Here is a 23,855-nt window from a genome sequence, read left to right on the forward strand (position 1 = left end):
GTTCCTCCTCTACCTTAGTGGGTCCTGCGCTTATTGGCAGATTTGTTCACCTCAGTGATCTTTCCCTCTTGTGGAACCCACAGTCTGGGTCAGCTCCTCCTGTGTCTGATCAGGAGTTGGGAGGTTTGGGGGGAACCCAGGCCCGCCCTCTACTCCAGGTTCCAGCCAGGGACCTGTGGATCACAGCTGTCTATAGTGCCTCCTGTAACAGCTGCATGACAGCTACAACTCCCTGGCTACTTCCCCATGGCCTCCTCCAAACTCTTTCTTATCCTCACCACAGGACCTTCCTCCTGGTGTCTGATAATGCTTGCCTCCTCAATCCTCCAGCAGTACACTCCTCACTCTCAGCTCCTTGCTTCTTGCTCCCAGCTCCTCACACACACTCCTTCTCCTCTGGCTCCTCCCTGCCTGACTGGAGTGAGCTCCTTTTAAACCCAGGTGCCCTGATTAGCCTGCCTTGGTTGGCTGCAGGTGTTCTAATTAAAGTACTCTACTGCCTTCTAGAAAGGTCTTAAATTGGCTCCAGGTGCCTTGATTAACCTGGAGCAACTGCCATTTGGTTATCAGGGTACTAGGGATTTGTTTAGCCTGGGGCTAACATACCTGTTTCTCAGTACTTTACTGTAGCCATCTGGCCTTGCCCCATCACAGTGCCTAAAAGCTATGTGTGCTGATGCTCCAAGTCCCCACTTCTAAGTTTCTTTGTAAATCTAGCTCTAAGTGTCTAAATTACTTTTGAAAATGAGATTTAGTTTCATAAATCAGATGTTGCAACACTGAACACAGCAATGCCTAAATATCTTAAAAAATCTGGGCCTTTTTTTCTATATGAGACAAAGCTGTGATATCTTGCAATATGACTTCTATATTAACTTTGTAAAGGAAAATGAATTAGCTGGTTGAGTTTTGTAGCTAGTGGCATATGTAGAGTATAATTAACTTGAAGTAAACAAACACACAGAGGCTTCAGTATACAATTCAGTGTACTTTTTGTGTTTACTATTCAATTTTGCAATAGCATGCATACTGGCTACTTTCTTAGGATGAAGATGGTGTTTTTAATCAGTTCCTTAGATACAGTATATCCAGGCACAGCAAATGGAATTTTAATAATCTAACATACTGTATTTCCAAATCTGAACCATATCAGAAAAAGAAGAGGAAAGAAATTAAGAAATGACAATTATAATGATATGATATGCAAATCATTATTCAGTATCAAATAAAGTGGTCTACACCAGGAAATAAAAGGAAACAATGGAATTATGTGACAGCTGTTTTAGCACTTACTCAGGATAAACTAGAGACTGTATCATGTAAGTCACAGAAATGATTATTTTAGTAAATCGTTTTCAATCTGCTTCACGAATTTCCTTCACTATTTCTTCCTGTCTGCAAGAAACCTCTAGTGTGAACATAACAAAATATATCTAAACGTTAACATGAGATGGAGATGGAATCTTCCCTTTGTATATGCTAAGCCAGAATTTGTCAAAGACTGAACTGAGAACAGATATGAATGATACATGTGATTGTGATCCTTAAATTGGTGATGTTTCATTCATATTCACTGACACAAAACACTTTAAGACAGAGTTAAAGTTGCCCTCTCACAATGTCAGTTCAGCAAAACACAAACCTCGGAAAACCTGGATATAGAGTCAAAATATGTGGCCATGCAGCTTTAACTCTGCCCCTGGGAGGTAGCAATAGTCATTGGGAATTATCTGCATGCACAGCAGCTGAGCCTACATTCATTTTGTTCATTGTAGCTGTATTGAAAGGTGGAGGGATTTGTTGGAGCTGCTTCAAAGAGCTGTGATTGTGATATGAGGCAAACAGGGGATATGGTGTTTGTGCCACAGAGCAGACGTATGTGAGCCCTTTTTCCTGACCCCTGTGTGTTTTATCAAAGGAAACCGGTACATGTGCACTTTAAGAAGTCACATATGCCTCATTTCAGTGCTGCATTGGATAAGTTATGTCAGTATCAGGGCACAGGGCTCTTATTGCCATGGGGATTGTCAGCAGTTAGGTGGAAGATGACTATAGGTTTAACGAAGGGTAATAAAGTATGTTGTTAGACTGCATCATGTGCATAAGGATGAAGGGACTGTAGGAAGAGTTGAAGATGTAAAAATTAACAGATGTGTTCTTTCTGTGGAGCAAGTGTAAGTGTTTGAGTGTAAGGCAGGTGTAGGTATCTTCTGAGTCAGAGTGGGGTGTATATGTTATGGGTATATTGGAGCATCACTCAAAGGGGGCAGTTTTAAAGCTCTGTGGACATGTACTGCAACTTTTTATTTCTTGATTTTCAGATGTTTGAGTTTTGCAGAATTTGACCTTCTGGAAGGACACAAAATACTGCTGAATGGAAACACCCCAAGGAGATGAATACAGCCTGAAACAATAGTTCTGAGATGTCTTAAAAGCTTCATTCATCACAGTGGGTGTTCTCCACAGTAACAATCCTTGAGAGCCCGTGCCATGTATCAAGCATGCCCGTTTCCATCTTCTTGCCCCAGTCACATACTGTGTCCTTAGTGCATACTCCCAGAATTCCTTTTTCAGCTTCCCACCCAGAGAGGAGCTGGTAAAGGCACTAGACTAGGACTTGTGATCTGGATTCTGTTCCTTCCCCCTCCAAGTTCTTTCTGTGCACCCCAGATGAATTGTATGTTGGTTTTGGAGTAGCAGCTCCCTAATAGAAAACAGTCTCTGACAGGCAGTGCTATTCATTTGAGATAGGAGGTGGAGACTTTATGAGAAACCAGTAGTGGAGGTGAGTAGGAGAACTACTGCCCACCTGGCTGTTGTAGTAACACTCAAAATCCCTTTGGCAGAACATTAGAGGGTTTACCAAAAGAATATTTGAATTGTCAGGGCCTTCTCTATAGACTTGAGTCTGTGTTCCTGAAGATGCTTCAGGATCTGTCATCTGCAGAATCTCAGCAAATTCTTGGCTGCCAGAGGCTTTGTCCAAGACTTAGGCTTCTTTCAGCATCATCTTTCTTCTACGCTGCCACTTTTAGTACCCTGAGAGTATCTCCTTGCTCTTTGGCTTTGCATATTTAACTATGGGAAGAGAAAATGGGTGTTGTATATAGTGTAAAATCTAAGATAACTGGTTAAAAGGTACTTGAGTCTGCAGCAGTAATCTTAGAACTACTTCTCCAAGGCCAAATTGGCAGTATCCTTCCTTTTAGGGATTTTGTCTACATATCAGTTCAGAAGCCAGACATTATGGTTCCAATCCCTCAGGAAATGTCTGAAGTCTAGAAACCAAAATCCTACTCCTGGAGAGAAGGCTGGTGCAACAGGAGCATTTTATTTAACATTTAAAGAAAAGGAATCAAAGAGAGATGAACCTCCAAAGCTTCCATGAAATATACCACTTGTTTTATAAATGGAACTCATCCTCTCTAGCCTTTCCATAATTAATATAGCAAGAAGTGTCATAAGCCAAATGTGGGAGCTGTGGTCAGTTAAATTAATATCTACTGTGACATTAATCTTTTTCTCTGGCATATTTTAAAATATAGATAACTTCTTTCTTCTGGTGCAGGTGAGTGACAATAGGAACATCTCAATCTACACTTCCAGACTTCCTGAAATTCCTGCCGGCTACTTCATTTGGGTTTCAGTGCCATTTTCATGCAGGCACATTCCATGGTTCTGTTGAACAGTTTTGCAAGTCATTACCTGCATGTAGGGTGACCAGCCAGCAAATGTAAAAAATCAGGACTTGGGGTGAGGGGTTAATAGGAGCCTACATAAGAACCCCCCACCCCCCCAATGAGGATTGTCCCTATAAAATTGGGACATCTGGTCACCCTACATGAATGTTTCCAGGTTCCTAAAAAATTGGGAATGGAAAAAATTGCTATTTAGTCACCCTTGTACTTTTTCTATTTTCTCACAGCACCTCCTTAAGGAAATCTCCTTATATACCTCAAGCTCCACTTGTTCCTATTATTTTCTTTGCCACAATAGTCAGGGATCTTCATATCATATTCTGTGAGCTACAAGGAACATTGAGATAAAGTTATTCTTGAGACATTCTTATCATTGGAACCCTTCCCCTCAACTCAGGCTAAAAAGAGTTTTAGCAGTTAATTTGAACTAGGGCTTTGCTCACTGTTCTGTCCTAATCTGTGAAAGCCCATAAATGGTAGACCACGTATCCTGGATGTCAAGAGAGTCATCTTAATTTGACTTGACCAGACTATTGAGCTCATAAACTCTGAGAGGTGATTATCTTGCATCAATAACTTAGGCCTGGTTTACACTAAGAAATTAGATTTGTATAACTATGTCACTCAGTGGTGTGAAAAATCCAACCCCCTGAGTGAGGCAGTTAAAGTGACCTAACCCCTGGTATTAGACAGTGCTAGGTCAGTGGGCAAATTCTCCCTCTGACCTAGCTACCATCTCTTGGGGAGATGGATAACAGACCCCTTAAAGACCCCTCCCATTAGTGTGTAGGTAGTTTCTTCACTGAAACACTATAATAGTGCAGCTGTGTCATGCAGCATATTAAGTGTAGACAAGCGCTGAGTGTGGTTGGAAAGGTTAGATAGTCTTTAAATAAAAAAAATTAAAATTGAGTAAGGGATCTATTAAAAATGATTATTTAAGCACTTGGAGGGAAGCCCCAAATGTATTAAAAAGCTCAACTGATCACACAGATGAGAGGTAGAGAATAGGTCTTTTTAATGGACATATGTAAAAAGACTACCTGGACATCAGTTCATAACCTCAAACATTAAATGTTGTATGAACATAGTTGGATGCTGCCTTTTACAGGAGAGTATCCATGGTACACCCACACCTTGAATACTGTGTGCAAATGTGGTTGCCCCATCTCAAAAAAGATGTATTGGAATTGGAAAAAGTTCAGAAAAGACCAACAAAAAATGATTAGGGAGTATGGATCAACTTCCATATGAGGAGAAATTAATAAGACTGAAACTTTTCAATTTGGAAAAGAGGTGAATAAGGGTGGGGGATATGATAGAGGTCTATAAAATCATGACTGATGTGGAGAAAGTAAATAAGGAAGTGTTATTTACTCCTCATAACACAAGAACTAGGGGTCACCAAATGAAATTAATAGGCAACAAGTTTAAAACAAACAAAAGGAAGTATTTCTTCACACAGTGTACTATCAACCTGTGGAATTCTTTGCCAGATGATGTTGTGAAGGGCAAGACTATAACAAGGTTCAAAAAGAACAAGATACATTCATGGAGGATAGGTCCATCAATAGCTATTAGCCAGGATGGGCAGGGATGGTGTCTAGCCTCTGCCAGAAGCTGGGAATGGGTGACAGAGGATGGGTCATTTGATGATTATTTGTTTTCTTCGTTCCCTCTGGGGCACCTGGCATTGGCCACTGCTGGAAGACAGGATACTGGACTAGACTGACCTTTCCTCTGACCCAGTATGGTCATTCTTATGTTCTTATATGATGTGATACTATGCTAATCCCTATGAATGTGGGATATTCTGTCTTTTGTTGGTGACATGTTTAATAAATATAGAGAGCAAAAATCTAATTTATTATTTGTTGCAAATTTAATTGTTAAGGTTGTTTTTGTATGTCTTATTCAAGTTGTATATCACTTTTTAAAATTAAAAGCTCTTATAAAAAGAATACTCAATAATGTAAGATATCAATTCTTTATTACACTAACATAAATTTACTACATTTTCTGTATTGAATGATTCTATTTAGATAGTAAGTGCTATTCCTGGTGAAATGCTTATAAAACTTCAAGAAGGAGCATTTCAAAAGCATCAACATATACTTTTTAATAGGAATTATTACATTAACAGGATGACCTTTTCAAAATGAATATATATTTGTATTTATTCCACTATTCATATTACTATACATACAAAAATCTAGTAAAATACTATACTTTTAATTTTTTATATAGAAAATGTCTGAACTATAAGATATTTATTTTGTAATTTCAGTTATATCGGATTACTAATTTGATATAACTGATCTATTAACTACTGGATTTTGATATGGTCTTGACTTAATTTCACAGAAGCTGCTAATGTGCTGACATGGCATTAGGGGACAAAGGCATAGGTAGACAGTATTTTTCTTTGTTTAATATATAAGTTGCCAGATTCTTCCCTTCTCAGTTGCCTGTAAGGACTGATAAGAATGCAGCTGCAGGAGAAATGTCCTGTGCGTAAAAGAAGGTAAAAAAAATGTTATCTTCCCCTCCCTTCCTCCCTCCCCTGCAAACTACTCATGGCCCCTTCCTCCCTCCCCTGAGAACTGCAGATGAGGGAGATTTATGGCAACAGATTATTTCAAAGAAATGTATCTTCAAGGTAAAAGTGTCTGGATGACGTGTAATGCTATGGGTAACAGGAGTGGGTTTAGTAACAGTTGATGTTTCTATTACTTAATAAGGGTTTTGGGGTGTTATAATGGATGTAGGCATGTACATACTAACAAACAAAAAGAACGTGCTGTAACTAATTCAGTGCTTACTGAACAATTGGGTCTAGAGGAACAAGTATCGCAGTAAAGAAGCCTGTACTCATATCCACCTCTGGGTCAACCTGCTCCTTTTTCTTCTAACATCTAACTATACAAATAGGCCATGGCTACACTGGCACTTTACAGCGCTGCAACTGGGGTGTGAAAAAACACCCCCCTGAGCGCTGCAAGATGCAGCGCTGTAAAGTGTCAGTGTAATCAGGGCGGCAGCGCTGGGAAAGCGGCTCCCAGCGCTGCACGCTACACCCATAAGGGATGTGGTTTACAAGCAGCGCTGGGAGAGCTCTCTCCCAGCGCTGCGGCTTTGACTACACTCACACTTCAAAGCGCTGCCGGGGCAGCGCTTTGAAATGTCTAATGTAGCCATGGCCATAGTCCCATTTACTTCTGCGGAGTTTACTTCTGTAGTGAGAGGTGCTACTTATTTCCCCAAAATTCAGATACATATACCTAAATTTTCCAAGCCATCAGTCTTCTAATTGCCATAACACTTCATTACATTAACAGTAATATATGAAATATATCTAGGCAATTTGCCCAGTGCTAAGTGCAGTGCATAGTTGTCTTCCTAAGTACTCAAACTACCATTAATGAAAACTAATGACCCATCAACATTTGCATTCAAAGTACTGCTTGAAATCTCCAAAGGAGAGTATGCAATTCTAGTGTAGCAATTTTTGTCACTGTAAATTGCTGTTTCCCAATATGTTGCTCTTCTTAATGCTAATTACCCTACAAAATGGATAAATATAACTATTGTAATGTATATTATAGTCTGGTTTCAGCAACAAGATTGTAATTAGTGATTGGAGAGCACTCTAATTAGCATAAATGCAACAATTAAATCATTTAAATTTAGGAATATCACTTAAAGGCTTAAAATAGTGTTGATACATCCTCTCCTATTTGGTGAAGGTGAAATTCTTCCACATTCAAAGTGTTTTTATGTTAAATCAAAAACTGTATTTAAAGATAAAACATAGGTTACTGTAGAGTTAATTTTATAATCCTTTTTTCTTATTCTGTCTTTATTCTTTTATATTTTACTAGCATTCCATTATGAGAGTATTATTTTGAGTATGAAATACAATTGTTAACTGTTTAGGCTGAAGGGAAAGTTGTATTTTGAATTGTAGTATGTTTAAAGGAAATGAATTCAATCTAACATTTAATTAGAGTTCAGGAATGGATGAAAGAAGTAGAAATATTCATTCCAATATTCTGCTTATAAGGAACATTTACAGTCAAATGTAGAAATGTTGCAGATTGGAATCAGGCAGTTATCTGATTTGCCCATTCAAATTGAATCTGAACACTCAAACACTTTGCTCTTTAGCTCTTAGGCATAGCTGGCCAAGTCAGACTGGCTTATATTTTTGGCAGGTAGGTCATTGGAGGATTTTCCCCAGGATATCTAGACTTCAGAACTTCATATTTTTTTTGTACAATTGAAATGGCAGAATGTGCATTGACTTCAAGATACTTAAACTCCCAGTCCAACTTTCTTATGTGATTGAGACCTTTAACTCCCAGCTCTTCTACACCTTTCAGTCCTCTTAACACTTTTTATACCCTATTCCCTTTAATTCTCCCCCAAGATCTTCTTAAGGAAATATAATAAAATTAATCCATATTTTTAATATTTCTATTGAAATATTTTTAATTATTAAAATTTTTTGTAAACATCTAGGAATCACATTGATAATAATGGAAAGGAAGATGGAAGAATCAGTGTGTGGAGTATGTTGACCTATTTAGATTTTTTTTTAAAATATGTGGGTGCAGGACACCATTTATCTTCTGTATCTGAAGAAGGCCAATGCTCTAAGGGCTAGTGATGAGATTATCTTGTGGTGAATAGTTTTGTAATTCTAATGTCTATTGTGAAAAAAATGATTCTGTGATCTTAGAACAAAGATAATAGGATTGTCTAATTAGATGATGGGAATTAGCAGGAGAGGTAGGTGGTCTAGATATAGTTTACTGTTTATGAGAGCAGTAATAGTCTCATTTAGCAGCACAGTAAGCAAAATAGCCTGATTAAATGTTACACTGAGGGATGCAGAAATGGATTGGACATATTATTCTAAAGAAAAGGAGAGAGGAAATTGCATTTTCAGTATTGTGAGCTATCTGGAATGGTACAACCAGTCTTCGTGCTTACATCCAGTGAAAAAATGTGAAGTTTTCTGTATTAATTATATAGAAACAAGATGTCATATTGCTGCTTTGGTAGAGCACCCCGCGGGCCAGTATACAGAGGGCCAGATCTTGAATCCCAACTCTTTGTGCTCCCAGAATAACACAAAGGTTATGCTGGAAATTCCACTGACATAAGGGATGTCTCCAGGTTATATAAAGCCAGCATGTGTAGCTCTATATCACCTGCTTCCTTCCTGAAACCCAGTTAAGAATTCTCCTTGGGCAGGTTGCATGTCTGAGGGGTGGAGCTAGGGTGCAGTAAGCTCTCTCAATTCATGGCTAATGTAGCAGTCAGTAGGAGAGTGAGCTAGCCAACACACCATTGCAGTGCTCTAAATTATGCTGGGGACACTTAAATTAGGAGAGTGGAATTATATAAAAAATATACCTTGACCCATCATCAGTCATGCACTGAGTGCACCTGAACTAAACCTTTGAAACCTGGCCCAAAACATTTAATTCTAGAACTTCAATTTTTTCTTTAAAATTATACATTTTCCCATGGCCTCCTTCATGGAGCATGTTCCCACGACGCCCGCCTTTATGCTGCTACTGATATTATTGCATGTCACTTCTATGTTAGTGTAGCAGGGTGCTGGTGCAAAAGCACCTAATTAGCTCCTGCTCAGTCAGCTCCAATCGGGGGAAACAGATTGGGACTGATAGAAAAGGCCTGATGTTGCTTGATGATTGGCAACACCTGCTGACAAGCCAAGAGCTATAAAGGCTGGGAGGGAGCCAGAAGGCTGGGGAGACAGTCTGGAGAAGTCAGCCTGGGAGGGAACTGGAGACCTCCTAGCTGAAGGCAACCTCTGGCTTTGCCTGTAAAGGAGGTGACTAGTCCTGCAACACTTGTATATAGACAGACACTGGTGGTGGGAGAACCTTTATATAAATAAAAACACAAGTGGTTCACAACCCTGAAGCCTCTCTGAGCTTTACTGGGGGCAGCAGGTGGGCCCCAGGAAGAGGTGTGGAACGGGAACCCTGTTACAGTTAGTAAATGTAGATATTTCATAACTCATGATAAAATTTTAATTAGGTTTATTCATAGTAAAATGAAAGTTATGGTTGAAATTGTTTCCTCCATAGATCCAATTTTGGTCCCCTTTCCATCCTTCTTGTACGCACAAAATCAAAATTATGTTACTTCTGGTATTGAGGTAGACTATTTGAAGAAAATATTAAGTGAGCTTGACAAAAGGTTCATAAAAATAGAGCTGTTAAACACAATTCCTAAGGGGCTAGTGGTGGCAAAGTGATGGTGTCCTCACCTTCTCAACCCTTTATAACAAAAAATTGGAAAGAAGACTAATTAAACTTTCTTTCTTTACTGGACTTACCTAGAAAAGATCTAATGTCTGGGCCAAATTTTCACTGATTAACATATCATAACTAAAGATATTAATATTTTGTTTAATATTGCATACAGGGAACATCAGCTAGAGCAAGCTTAGCGTAGCATTTCAAAGGACTGCTGGAATTTAATTTCCCTCAGCCCTTTCTTTGCTGAGGTATAATCTGTAGGGTGGGCTTGGTAATGGAGATGGGAAGGGATCCAAAATGCTTGCAAGAATACTACCAACCCTCCTAAGATTTGCCTGGAGTGCTTGACTCAATAACTAACCTGAGGCATACAAAGCAAGCTGATGATCCTTTTAACACTTGTTTGGCGGGGTGGGGGGAGGGCAGGGAAAGGTGTCTCTTCTGCAGGATGTATGGTGCAACTCTAGGTTTTGTGGACATAACTATGGGGCTATTTTAGATGGCCATAGTCTTAATCCATATACCTGTGCACACTCTGAATTTAGTGTTAGGGTCAGGGTAGGAGATTGTAGGGGTGGATATTATTTCAATGTCGTGGACTGATCATTACCTCCTACAGTATGAGATTAAGACTAGAGGAAAATTATTTCAGTGAATGAGGAAAAACCCATTTTATTCATCTTTTATTTTCACTTCAAAAGAAAAAGACTGGGATTTCTCACAGAAAAATGAAACAAAACAAAAATGACTAAATTTTATTTAGAATGTTTTCTCTGAAAACCAATAAAGTAGTGAATATGGATATTTTCTGGTGAAAATTTCTGCTGGCAAAACTCCCCCCCCCTCACCCCTAAGGGTGGTATGTATGGAAGACACATACCACCCATAGGGGTGAGAGGGGGATTTTTATATATATATATATATATATATATATAAATATATAAATATATAAAACAGCCCTAGTTGGGATCCATCTTTTCTATCACAGCGGAGGACTTGTTTTCGTGTTTCACCCTTTGAAGCTAACAGAACCTGAGTGCTTCCAGAGTGTTCTGAAGCGAAAATAAGTTACTGCCAGATGAATGCTCAGCAGTATTTTATGAGGACTCCATAATGATCTTTTGTACTCAATAACAGGCAGAATGGTCTCTTGGCAGCCTCTTCCCTGGCTTCACCCTAATGGATCACCATGTTTTGTGGGTTCCCTGTAACAATTAATGGAAGAGGGAATGTCAAAAGTCACTTGCTTTGAAGCTGATAGCTTGTGTCATGATTGTTTAAAAAAATTTTATGCTACGGCTCTGAGATACAAATATGCTAAGACTCTCATTCAGCAGATGTGTTCTGAGTGTTAGCTAGCCTATTTAATCCAGACTCTTTCTGTCTGGTTGCTGCTGAAAATGCCTCCTATTTTGAGGACATTTTTTCTTTACTTTGCAGAAAAAACACTCATAGCTTTGGGCAGATCTGCCTAAGGCCATAGAGAAAGGTCATTGTCTGGAAGGGGCTAAATGCTAGATATTCTATGCTTGAATTTTGGGCAGTAGTATTTATAGAGATTCTAGATGAGTTTTGGAGAACCTTGTGTCACAATCTGTTTCTTGGATCCTATCTCTTCTGGCTGATGAAGGACCAGTTGGGAAGTACTGGCTTTATCTTGTTGAAGATGGTAAATTCTTCTCTAAAGATGGAAGGAGCTGATTATCAAAAATTCAAAAAAGCCCATCTTTTCATAGATTCTAAGGATAGAAGGGACCATTGTGATGATCTTGTCTGAACTCTTGTAAAGCACAAGCCATAATACTGCCCCCAAATAATTCCTAGAACATATCTTTTAGGGGAAAGAAAATCCCAATCTTTATTTAAAAATTGTCAGTGATGGAAAATCCACCACAACCCTTGGTAAATTGTTCCAATGGTTAATTACTCTCACTGTTAAAAAAAAAAATGTTTTATTTCCAGTCTGAATTTGTCTAGCTTCCACTTCTAGCCATTTTCAGCTAGATTGGGGAAGGGATTGCTGAAATTAATAATAATGTTCCAGAGTTTAACTTGAGTTTAACTTGAAATTTATATGAAAGCAGATATGTTGTGCCAAATATTTTTGGTTTAAGTAAGTGGTGAGACTTATTAATGGCACAAATACACTTTAAATTAAAATTTACTCTTTATTAAATCAGACAGAAGTAAAAAATCCAATATTTAGAATCAGAGCTTTATATGATGTTCGGTTTTACTGTTTCTTCATACAATTTTATCTACCAGCCAACAGTTTGCATCTCTTTTATTATAGGTAATACAATTATATTCTATACCATAAATACTAATGGTCTTGACATGAATTTAAAAAGAAAAAATAGCTTTACAAACTGAGGCCCCATATATATATTTTCTACAAGAAACACAGCTTAAGGAGGAACATAAATATTTTAAAGGTGACTGGTTCCACACTTCCTAAATTTCTCCAAGAGCATCATATACAAAAGGAGTAGCAATAATTATTGTCAAACATATGCCTTTCCAATTAAAGGATATATATATATATATAATGAAGTTAGATGTCTACAGTTAAAGGAAACTTGGTGGTAGAATTCTATATTAGGACATATTTATGCCCATAATCAAGGTAAAATGTCTTTTTTTCTGAAGAAAAATCAGACGATTTTAGAGAAGAAATTATTATTATTATTATTATTGAAGGTGATTATAATTGTGTTCTTGATTTGAGATTACGTCAAACAGCAGTATTATAAAAGATAGAAAATCAAGCATAGAATTAATATCTCTAAAAAATAAATATGATTGGTGTGATTCTTGCAGGTGTCTTAATCCAAAGGAGAGAAACTACTACTTTTCAATAATCTGTAGAATATATAGGAGAATTTGAGATTCTAATCTGTATATTTTTGCTTAATACAGCAATGTCAACACAGCAAGGCTGTATCTTCTGGTTAGATATTGCACTCATTTGGCTTTTTATTAGAAACTGTGAAGATGCACCTAAAATGAAAAGATTGAGATTAAACATCCCACTTATATATGACTAGAAAAGATCTGAAGGTATCTTGGAGGAAATTAAGCAGCATTTTGAGGAAGATTCTGACCAGATTTAAAAAAAAAATGCTGTGGGAGTCCTTCAAAGCAATGATTAGGGGTAGCTTAATTAACAAAGTATCACGTGGTAGAAAAGTGGACATGGAAACAGTATTCAATGAAATTGAAATACTTAAGAAATACATCAGAAAAATCAATCACAGAAAATATATATCTATTAAAAAGGCCAGAAGTAAGTTAATTTTCTACAAACTGTTGGGATTTTGTGGTTCCCAGCGAGTCTGATGCTGGGTAGAATCAAGGGATTTGGATTCGATGCGATGCGATTCAATGCAATGCAATTCAATTCAGTTCAACAAGGCTTTATTCAATATGTGCACATGGAAAGCCCCAGTACAAAAAATCAGGCAGAGTCCCTCCAGCAAGGAGCCCCTCCCCTTGCTATTTTATAGCACATGGCACTTACATAACAAGTTACATAACACGAACCTCTAACCAATCAGAGTTAGCTTTTCCATATATGAGGTTTTTTATAACATACTCATAGTTCTCCATTCCACATGCTGAGCTCACACACTTCCCCGTGGCCTTCGCCAGAATATTCCTACGCTGGTGAGCCACAGCATGCTTCTTTATGCATAAGCACCCTGTAAACCACATTTTATTCAAAATGAACACAAGCATATCCTTCAAAACAGAAGTAAAATACACAGTTATGAGGTAAAAGGGAAGGGCCTCTCATGGATCAGTAGTTGGTTAAAAGACAGGAGAAAAAGAATAGGAATAAATGGTCAATTTTCACAGAGGAGATTGATCTCCCAAGGATCTGTGGTGGAACCAGTATTATTCAACATATTCATAAATGATCTGGAAAAAGTGCGGGGGGGGCAGTAAGATGGCAAAGTTTGCAGATGATACAAAATTATTCAAGACAGTTGTGTCCAACGCTGGCCATGAAGAGGTACAAAAAGATCTCACAAAACTGGGTGACTGGGCAATAAAATGACAGATGGAATTCAGTGTTGGCAAGAGAAAAGTAATGCACATTGTAAAACATAATCCCAACTATACATACAAAATGATGGTTTATAAAGTAGCTGTTCCTACTCAAGAAAGAGATCTTGGAATCATCATGGATAGTTCTCTGAAAATATCTACTCAATGTACATCATCAGTCAAAAAACTAAGAGAAAGTTAGGAACCATTAGGAAAGGGATAGATAACAAGACAGAAAATACCATAATGCAACTATATAAAGCCATGGCATGCACGCATCTTCAATAATGTGTGCAGTTTTTGTTGCTCCATCTCAAAAAAGATATATTAAAATAGAAAAAGTACAGGGAAGGGTAACAAAAATGATTAGGGATATGGAATAACTTACATATGAGGCAAGATTAGAAAGACGAGGACTGTTCATTTTAGACAAGGGACAACTAAGGTGGGATATGATAGAGGTCTATAAAATCATGAATAGTATGGAGAAAGTAAATAAGGAAATATTATTTACCCCTTCTCATAACACAAGAACCAGGGGTCATCCAATGAAATGAATAGGCAGCAGGTTTAAAACAAACCAAATTAAGTACTTCTTCACACAAACACAGTCAACCGTGGAACTCGTTGCCAGGGGATGCTGTGAAGGTCAAAAGTATTACTAGGTTCAAAACAAGAATTAGAAAAGTTCATGGTGGATTGGTTCATCAATAGCTTTTAGCCAAGATGATCAAGGACACAACACCATGCTCTGGGTCTGCTTAAACCTCTTGCTGCCAGAAAGGAATGGATATCACTTGATAATTGCCCTGTTCTGTTCATTCTGGCACCACCCACTTTCAGACGACAGAATGCTGGGTTAGATGGACCATTGGTTTGATCCAGTATGGCTATTATATCCTTAACTTACAAACAACACAAATGTTCCAGTAGGTCAATATTTACAGTTGAGACATTTTTTTCCTCACTGTCCCACAGTAAAGCAAAACCAAGAAGAAAAAATTGGAAAAAAAAAAACCAAAACAAAACTACTCACTACATCTATAAAACACACAGGCATACTCTCTGTTCTATACAAAAGTAATCTCTAACTTTTAGAGGAGATAAGTACATTAATGAAAAGATGTAAAGTTGATATAGGCAATAGTCACCAAAACTCAGAAATGAACATATGAAGCTATGGTCCCTAAACCTCAATAAATACAATTAAAGAGAACAATGTTAAACATCTTTATCCTCCTTTTAAAATTAAACAAAGGTATGGTATTGGGATGGGAACATGCTGCAGAGAATGTAATCAAATGAGAGGATTTCTGCATATTTAATAGACAATGCCCCCAAAAATAAGACATTTGGGAAGGCAGCTGGAAACGTCATAAGAGAGATAATGGTGTTGGCTGTTGATAACCCCTGAGTATCTTCACTAAGTTATCCTAAAAACTTTGTTTCTTATAAATGCCATAAAGAGTTGATCACTTATCTCCTAGTTGCGCCTAAAATTACTATTATTTCAAAACAATTATAAAATTACTATAGCAAGGTGGTGTAAGGGGAGCAACTCCCCTAAATCTATTAACTGCTATCAAAAAGTGAGGGGAAATACTGGTATAGAAAAATAAACTCATCAAGTCAGAGTTTTATAGGAGAGAGAGGAAAAAATAGCTACTTAGCAATCCAGTGGAACTTTCTGTAGTTAATTGGAAGAGGTTTGTTGGCTGTTACCAAACCTAATAGTTTGAGAACTTTTTTTTTAATCATAAAGGAGAAACTCATTCAGCAACAGTCAAAGTTAAACCCAAAAATGAGATATTAAAGTAAGGAAAATAGATAGGAGGAAGAAAGAGTAAAACTTAGCATTGCATAGAGTTTCATGGGACAACTAAGAAACAGTTTACATATCTAAATGTAAGAAAAACAGAAGTTTGGACCTAAACATGAGCTCAAAGACTTTAAAAGACAGATCAGGATGACAAAGAGTTGAAAAAATCAACTACAGTATGTGGTCAATATCACAGAGATGAAGAAAGTGACTGGTAGCAAGTCTCGTCATTATAGCTTTATAGACTTCCATATATCTGTGTATTTGTGTAAAATACTAAACGTATTTCTATTTAAGTTGTAAACCCAGTTTTATAGATTTTTCTTATAATATAATGGATCTGTTAATAGGTCTGTGACAAAAGTTGTTAGTTTGCTCCTTTTGTAATCTGTGTGAAATTGGTTGATGGTGTCTGCATACTTGAAGATTTTTAAGACCAGGTTAGCCAAACACCGGTCGGGAATGACCTAGATGTACTTAATTGTGCTTCAGAGTGAGGGGAATGGACTAGATGACTTCTTGCTGTCCCTTTTAGCCCTACATTTCTGTGATTCTATGATCATTCCTTGCAGATAGCTGTTACATAAAAAATATAATAGCATTCACGTATCGATGTGCGGTTTATTAATTTGAACACTAAGGCCAAGAACTGAAAGCGTGGAGACTGCCTGCTCATCTCTAAATATGGTCAAGTCAAAAGCGATTTGAGGATATTCTGATAATGTTTATGCTCTCCTATTGCTGTGCTTTTTTCTGTAGGTAGAAGATTTTCGTTTTTCATGGCTCTTACTTGGGCATCCTTCTCAAGCATTATGTTCACTTTAAAAAAAATGCTTGGAACCATGATTTGTGGAGAGGGGGAAAGGAGTGAAAGTGTGATTTCTATACTTTTAAGTTATGATGGCCTTCCTCACACTTTAAGGAACCCACAGTTAATTAAAACTGAAGGATTTGGAAACTAAGGATTTAGTTGTGTCAAATGTATATTATTTGATAAGATGATTGTCTTTATTACAAAAAAAACCCTTGACATTTTTACAGATAAAAAACTCTGGTGGGCAGACCACAACTTAGCTCAGCTGGGTACCTGCAACAAAAGAGATGGAAGAACCCCCACTGTCCTGCGAAACAAGACTTCAGGGGTTGTACATATGAAAGTGTATGATAAAGCAGCACAGCAAGGTAAATTGTATTTTAAATATCTTTAAACTATCATTAGAGTACATAATGTATTCATCTTCCATAATATTCCCAAAATGCATAGAGGTTTATATTTGTTCCCCTTCGTTATCTGATTAACTAAAAGTAGAGCTTCTATCTGCAGTGAATTACAATGTCGTTAATAACTTTTAAAATATTAGATAGTAGTTTAGAAACCTCTCTTTAATATGTATTCATAATATTTGAATATGAGGCTTAATGCAAACGGAAATTACTATGATATTGTGAAGCTTAAATTTGGTAGTCAGAACTAAGAGAAAAATGTGAACGTTTTCATTTTCGTTGACTTGTTGATATGTATCTCTCAATAAATTATTAAAAAATTAAATACAAGATATAGTATTTGAAAAATCATTGATGTTTGTCATTCATCTCAATGGTTTTAAGCCAATGTAATTTATTTTACTTCATTGGAATTGCACTAATGTAAATTGGGAGTAAGTGACAAGAAAAATCAGGCAATTTTATTTTTCTTTGGTGGGAGAATGAATTAAGTATGTCTACCTATTGTTATAATGAAAACAAATCTACTAGCAAGGACATTGCAAACTGTGAGCTTGTTTTTAGACATATATATTATCCCATAAAATAAACTGTTTATTAAACTGTATGTGTGTGTGTGTGTGTGTGAGAGAGAGAGAGAGAGAGAGAGAGTGTGTGTGTGTAATCCAGAACAAAGTCTGTCTGTGTTTGTTTCCTCTCTCTATTACATACACCTGAAAAGGTAAACTGCAAACCAGGAGGCTAATGCTTTCGATACAATTCTGGGGAATGTGAAAGAGCCACTGGGGAGGCATGGGGAGATGACACAAGTTTCAGGGCCTACACAATTGGATGGCAGGGTCTCCACTATCAGGAGGGGTGTCAGACATGAGGTCTACCCCAGGAATGTGTGTGCAGATGCCAAAAGCTAGGGACACTGCCTAAATTGTCCTGTCCTTTTTAAGCTAAGGGCATGTGGGATTCAGCATTTTTATACCCTCACAGTATGTGTCTACCATATCAACCACATCTGTCCCTGCTATACCTTAAGTATCACTGTATCTATAATTGTAGACAGAAGACCATTTACATCATTTCCTCAGGCAATCTGACTTTCTGACACCATAGTATTCTCCCTGAGAGGCATCTGAAACCCAGGTTAGATTGATTTAAGTCACTGATTTTAATAATGATTTAAATCAGTCAGAAATGTTTATTTAAATATTAGATTTTAATCAAGACAAGGTAGATGAGATAATATCTTTTTATTGGACCAAGTTCTGTTGACGTTTTTCCCACACCTAAAGAACAGTTCTTTTTAACCTCAAAAACTTCTCTCTGATCAGCAGAAGTTGGTCCAATAAAACATATTACTCACCTACCTGCCTTTCTAATATTCTAGGAATGGCACACCTACAAACATGCTGCATTCAGCTTTTAAGCATGTCTTTATGATCTTAAAGAGAGGTTGATTTTCATTGGTTGGTAACTATTAAAACATGTCAATATGCAACTAAATATAGTTATTACAGTACATTGGTGGTATTTTTTGCCAACCAGGAGGCAAAATAGATAAATGTATCTATATACATTTATTTCAGCAATTATTTAGTTTAACTGTACTGGATAGAAAAGAAAAAAATAAGTTTATCCAAACATGTTTTACATCTAAATCCAATTGGTTTATTCAACAAAGGAAGTATTATCTATACTTAGTGAATTGAATTAATAGTATCTGGTCAATAGGTTCTTCAAGATTTTAGAACTGGTTGATCTAATCCTCTCATACCTGATTTCATAGATTGGAAGATAAAAATAAACTTTTCTTCTTTTTCAACTTCCAATTGTTTTATAAACTTTGAGTGAACTAATCATTGAAATGAACTAGTTGAATAAACTGGTTTGAAGACAATATTCTCTCTGTACCTGCAGAAGAGACTACTGCTGTCAAAAACTGGTTGGTTTCAGATCCTTACCAAGTGACTTCCACCTATCATTGGTGGTTCGAGTTTCTTTAAAACTTGACAACAAACATAATTCTTAATGTTGTTTGGGGTTTTATTATTATTATTATTAAGCCTACTTTTATGTCACGGAGGTCACGGAAGTCATGGAATCCATGACTTCCAGAGACCTCAGTGACATTCTCTGCTTCAGCCCCTTAGGCTGTGAGACTCTGGAGCTGGCAGCCAGCAGGGCCCTGACAGGGTTCCAGCAACAGGTGACAGCAGCAACAGGTGACAGGGGGCCCCCTACAAGGTTCCAGCAGAAGATGACAGACTCCTTAGGGGGCCCTCCTGAGGATTCCAGCAATAGGCAACAGCCTCAAGCAGGGGGTTGGGAGGAAGGGGGACACCTCGGGCGAGTAGCTGGGGTGTCCCATTTTCTCTTTGGGAAATGTGGTCACCCTGCAGCTTCCAGCTGCTGCTGGCAGAGCAGGAAACCCACAGCTCCCAGTCACTACTTCTGCCGCAGCAAAAGTCACAGGCTTCTGTTAATTTTTATTTATAGCATGTGACCTGTCCATGACCTTTACTAAAAATAGCCATGAGAAAATCGTAGCCTTAATTATTATTATTATTATTATTATTATTATTTTATTATTTATTTCATTTTAGTTCTTTTATTTGACTACGATAAGCTTGGGCCTTAACTTAGGTTGTCAATTTCAAATTCAATTTTAAATAGTTTTTAAAAAAGCAACCCTACATTTAATATATTTTTTTAAAATTCTGATTTAAATAAAAATATTTTTAAATTAAAAAATGCTGATTATTATCCAACCTGCTGAAATGTAATCACTCAGCCTCCTCTGGCAGATCATCAGAACATTTCCATCATCTCAAGTAGGTAAATCTATCTCAGAGTTTGAGTGCGTTCAAAATAAAGGTGGCAAGTTAAAAGAAGGCTGAATATTCAGTCAAACCCCATAATATGAGTTGAGATGAAGAAATTATGTTGTTATATTAATTTTTTGGACCATATTTTATGTATTCTTTTTTATGGTACTTTACAATCCTCAGAGAGATCTTTTACACTTTATATCATTGTCTAACATGCTGTGAATAGCATCACATGCCCCAGCATAATAAAAGTGCTATAATAATTAGATATTTAATAACTGGGAGAGTTCATAAATTATTTAAATTCAAACAATCAGTTTTAATTAGTAAAATGAGCCTTGAATTATCTCTGGGATATCTCTGTGGAATACATATCTATGAGTATCTAGGTAATACTTGTCACTGTAGCTACACATAGATAATGAGAATTAATATGCTAAATAAATAGATAAAACTTAAAGATACAAGTGTAATGTAGTGTTTGGGGAATTATGTGCACAGTGCCAGGAACAGGAAAATGTATAAGTGCTTTTTTAACGGTAAAATTATTTTTAAAATGCCTTCCATATAGTGATATGGTACTGAGGTTTTAGCAGTGGCTTATGGAGTGCTAAGCTTTAACTTGACATGTTTCCAGTTTCATCATGTTTTCTTAGTTTAAAATAGACACGCTCAGTCAGGACTATTTTAGTTTAAAGAGATTTGTAAAATATTCTGAACATAAAACATAATATTATGCTGAAGTTTTCATGGTTGTCAGCATTTCTGTGTTTGCAATTTAAAATAAATCAGGTGAATAATATGCTATGAACTGTTAATAAATTGGTATTAAAATACTAGTACTAAGCAACTGAACAGCTTAAACTTCAGTAGGATCCAGAGTTGTAACCATCCATTCCCCCCACCCCATTTTTCCGTGCTGCAGGTAGCAATTCCTGTCAACTAAACAATGGTGGGTGTTCCCAGCTTTGCTTACCAACATCAGAAACTACCAGAACGTGCATGTGTACAGTGGGTTATAACCTCCGAAAAAATCGTATGTCATGTCAAGGTATTTAGCTTTTCAATTCTTATTTTTGCTAAACAAATGTTACGATAACACTGAGGCAGAAGAAGAGTCCTTATTTGTGTTTTTTTAAAAAAAACCTAAATGAACAATTTTACTAAGAAAAGCATGGCTAGTTTATGGCAGAAGAAAGGAGGTCCCACTATAGTTAAGGATTAATTGAACCTTTCATTCTAATTTCCATGTTTCGGTTCCTCATGACTTTCTCAGATTTATTTTGAGGAAAAAAATAATGCTAGGAAACTTGTATATGTCCCCTTCTTTTACATACACAGATGAGCAGGACCATCTTCTATAGCACTTTATTGGTTCACATCTGCTGGATCTCTGTTTTTACAAACCATGCGGGTGTACAAGCTTTTCACTAGGGGTCTCTTCTACAAAAGGATGTGAAGAAGCTAACTTTAACATCTTGGAACCTGAAGGGTAAACTTACAAAAATGGCTGCTGATAGGAGCTACAGCAGTTACTTTTATCCTAAATTCCAGAAAAGATTTTGCCTCCAGAATGGATTATAGAAATTAAAGGAGCTTTTCCAATGTGTTGAAAAGTTTTTAAATTGAATATTTTGGAAGCTTCCCCAAAATGTTTGAACTTCTTTGCTTTTAGGCAAGAAAAACATTATGGTTCTCAATAGGTATAACATTTAGTATGGAACTTTGGTTCCTCAAGAAGCCTCCAGGCTCAGGGCTTCTAATTCTACATCCAGTGGAAAAATATAATTTTGCTGGAAGTTGGTAATGACCCCTATATTTACACTGCCTAACACTTTCCATTATGAAAGATTCTTACAACGCTTTTTGAGAAACTTTAAGATTTCCATTGTTTGGAATAGACCTTTGGAATTCAGTACAGGATAAGACATCTGACAAGAGAATTACCTTTTCTTTGACCCTGGAAATTCCATTCATGTTTTGCTGAGATATACACTGTTGTAAATCCCTTACTTGCTTGTGTTCCTCAGGAAGATTTTCAGCAGACCAAAATGACTAAACATGGACATTTAAGGACAGACTCACATTGCTGCTACTGTGTATATGCATTATAATAGTCTTTAACTACATAACTACATACGGTTTTTTCTAGAAGATCCTTGCTTCATTCAGTACACAAGAGAGACATACAAGAAGGCAGACTTAAGGCTGAACAAGCAATCTTAAATCTGGCATTTCTTAACTTTTGAACTTTTGGCTTTTAACCTAAATTATATTATTTTAATATGGTGGTTTTTGTTTGTTTGTTTTAATGTAATTTTCATTTGCTTTTACAGGCAATTGTAACTTTTGAATCCATGGCAATGGTTTCCCTGAAATAGTTGTCACTATATGTTTCCTTTCTTCTACTTATGATTTGAGCTATAAGGATGAATGAACAAGGGATTAATCTATTAAAAAAACATATTTTCTTCATTTGTAGCCAAATTAAATATTTCCTAAATCATCTCAACAGTTATTTTGCAAGACTAAATCCTCCTTTAATTTAAGCAATTCATATCTATGAAAAGATCTGATTCAAAATAACTTCAGTTTCCAGATGTTCAGAGAACACAGAATTAGAAAAATAAGTATTATCATCAAACTATTTAGGAGGGTAGTAGCACTTTACAGCGTTCCCATACCAAAAAAGAAATGTCAGTGTGCAAAATCTCCATGTCTCAATGGATTCGTTTCCTACAATTTGCTTATACTAACCCAAAACACAATAGAGATGTCAAGTGATGTGATGGTATATGAATTTCCTATCCATATATTGAATTTAACATCTAAGCATTACACAAGGAAATCTTTACAGCAGTCTTTTCCTTTGGAACCTTCCAAGCACCATATTTATTTTTAAATTTGTAACAATGTGTCTTTTCACTATTACACGATTACTCCCATGCTTTTTTTGGTAGTGGTCAAAGCTTTACTTATTTTCTGCTTTCCAGTGTAATAAGAATGAATATATATAACTCAGAACATATATGAAACTGATAGATATTTTTCTGCTATGAGTTTTTATAGTACTTAGTACAATGGGATCCAATTCCTGACTGGGACCCGTGAATGCCACTACAATAGAAATAGAAGTAATTATGATCAATGTTAACATCTTAAATCTAGTAATTCTCAGTGTGATGAGACAGTCACAGAAAGCATGGAGACCCAGGAAGTTGGTTAATGAAAGGATTAAATGAGTAATATCTGTTCTTTTTCAAGTGTCTGCTGCATATTTCCAGCTATATCATTTTTTTCTATAAAGCAGCATCCATTTGGCTCTTATACTCTGTCTGCCCTCCTCTCTATGAAGCATTCCAAGTGTTAAAAGGGAGAGGAGCCCAAACTGTATTTCTGTTTCTTTTTAACTGCTGAAGGTGCAGCAAGTTTGAATCTTACACAATGTCCTCAGTGCTTTTCTCATCAGCTTCTTTCTTGGATTCTGCCTTTGTGGGGTATTTTCTTTATAGCTAGTTAGGTAAACAGTTGGTACAGGTTTCTTCACTTTAAAGACTATATAGTAACCATTGGGCATATGCAACACCTGAATGACCTATAGGAAAAGGAGGGTCACCTCACTCACTGTTACTGATGGTGGGAGGTCTTCAGGTCTGCTCAACTAAGTCTGTAAGTTCAGCATTGACTTTGGATATCTGTTAGTCTCAAGTTACTCTGTGCTTGGCTTCAGTGACATCCATCTGCCTGGTCTTACCTGGTCTTTGGATTCCCTCTGAGACCTTTTCCATTTGAATTACCTAGAACACCTTTTCCAGTTCTGGGAGAACACTTAAACCAGTTCTCTGGAATCCAGAAACCTCTGTTAAACTTCAGCTTATCACTCAGGTTACTTTATTGTGTTTGATCATGGCATGTAACAGCTCTTTGTCTATGCTGGCCAGAC

General features: G+C 36.8%; 1 protein-coding gene across 1 annotated transcript in view; it reads left to right on the forward strand.

The window, feature by feature from the left end:
* LRP1B (LDL receptor related protein 1B) overlaps window positions 1–23,855 on the forward strand; it is a 1,355,016-nt gene that overhangs the window by 945,091 nt on the left and 386,070 nt on the right. Inside the window, 2 exon segments of the mRNA XM_075069829.1 lie at window positions 16,908–17,048; window positions 20,838–20,963. Of these exon segments, the coding sequence (XP_074925930.1) occupies window positions 16,908–17,048; window positions 20,838–20,963 (267 nt within the window).

The sequence above is a fragment of the Chelonoidis abingdonii genome, chromosome 10 (assembly GCF_003597395.2).
Source record: "Chelonoidis abingdonii isolate Lonesome George chromosome 10, CheloAbing_2.0, whole genome shotgun sequence".
NCBI classification, from domain to species: Eukaryota; Metazoa; Chordata; order Testudines; family Testudinidae; genus Chelonoidis; species Chelonoidis abingdonii.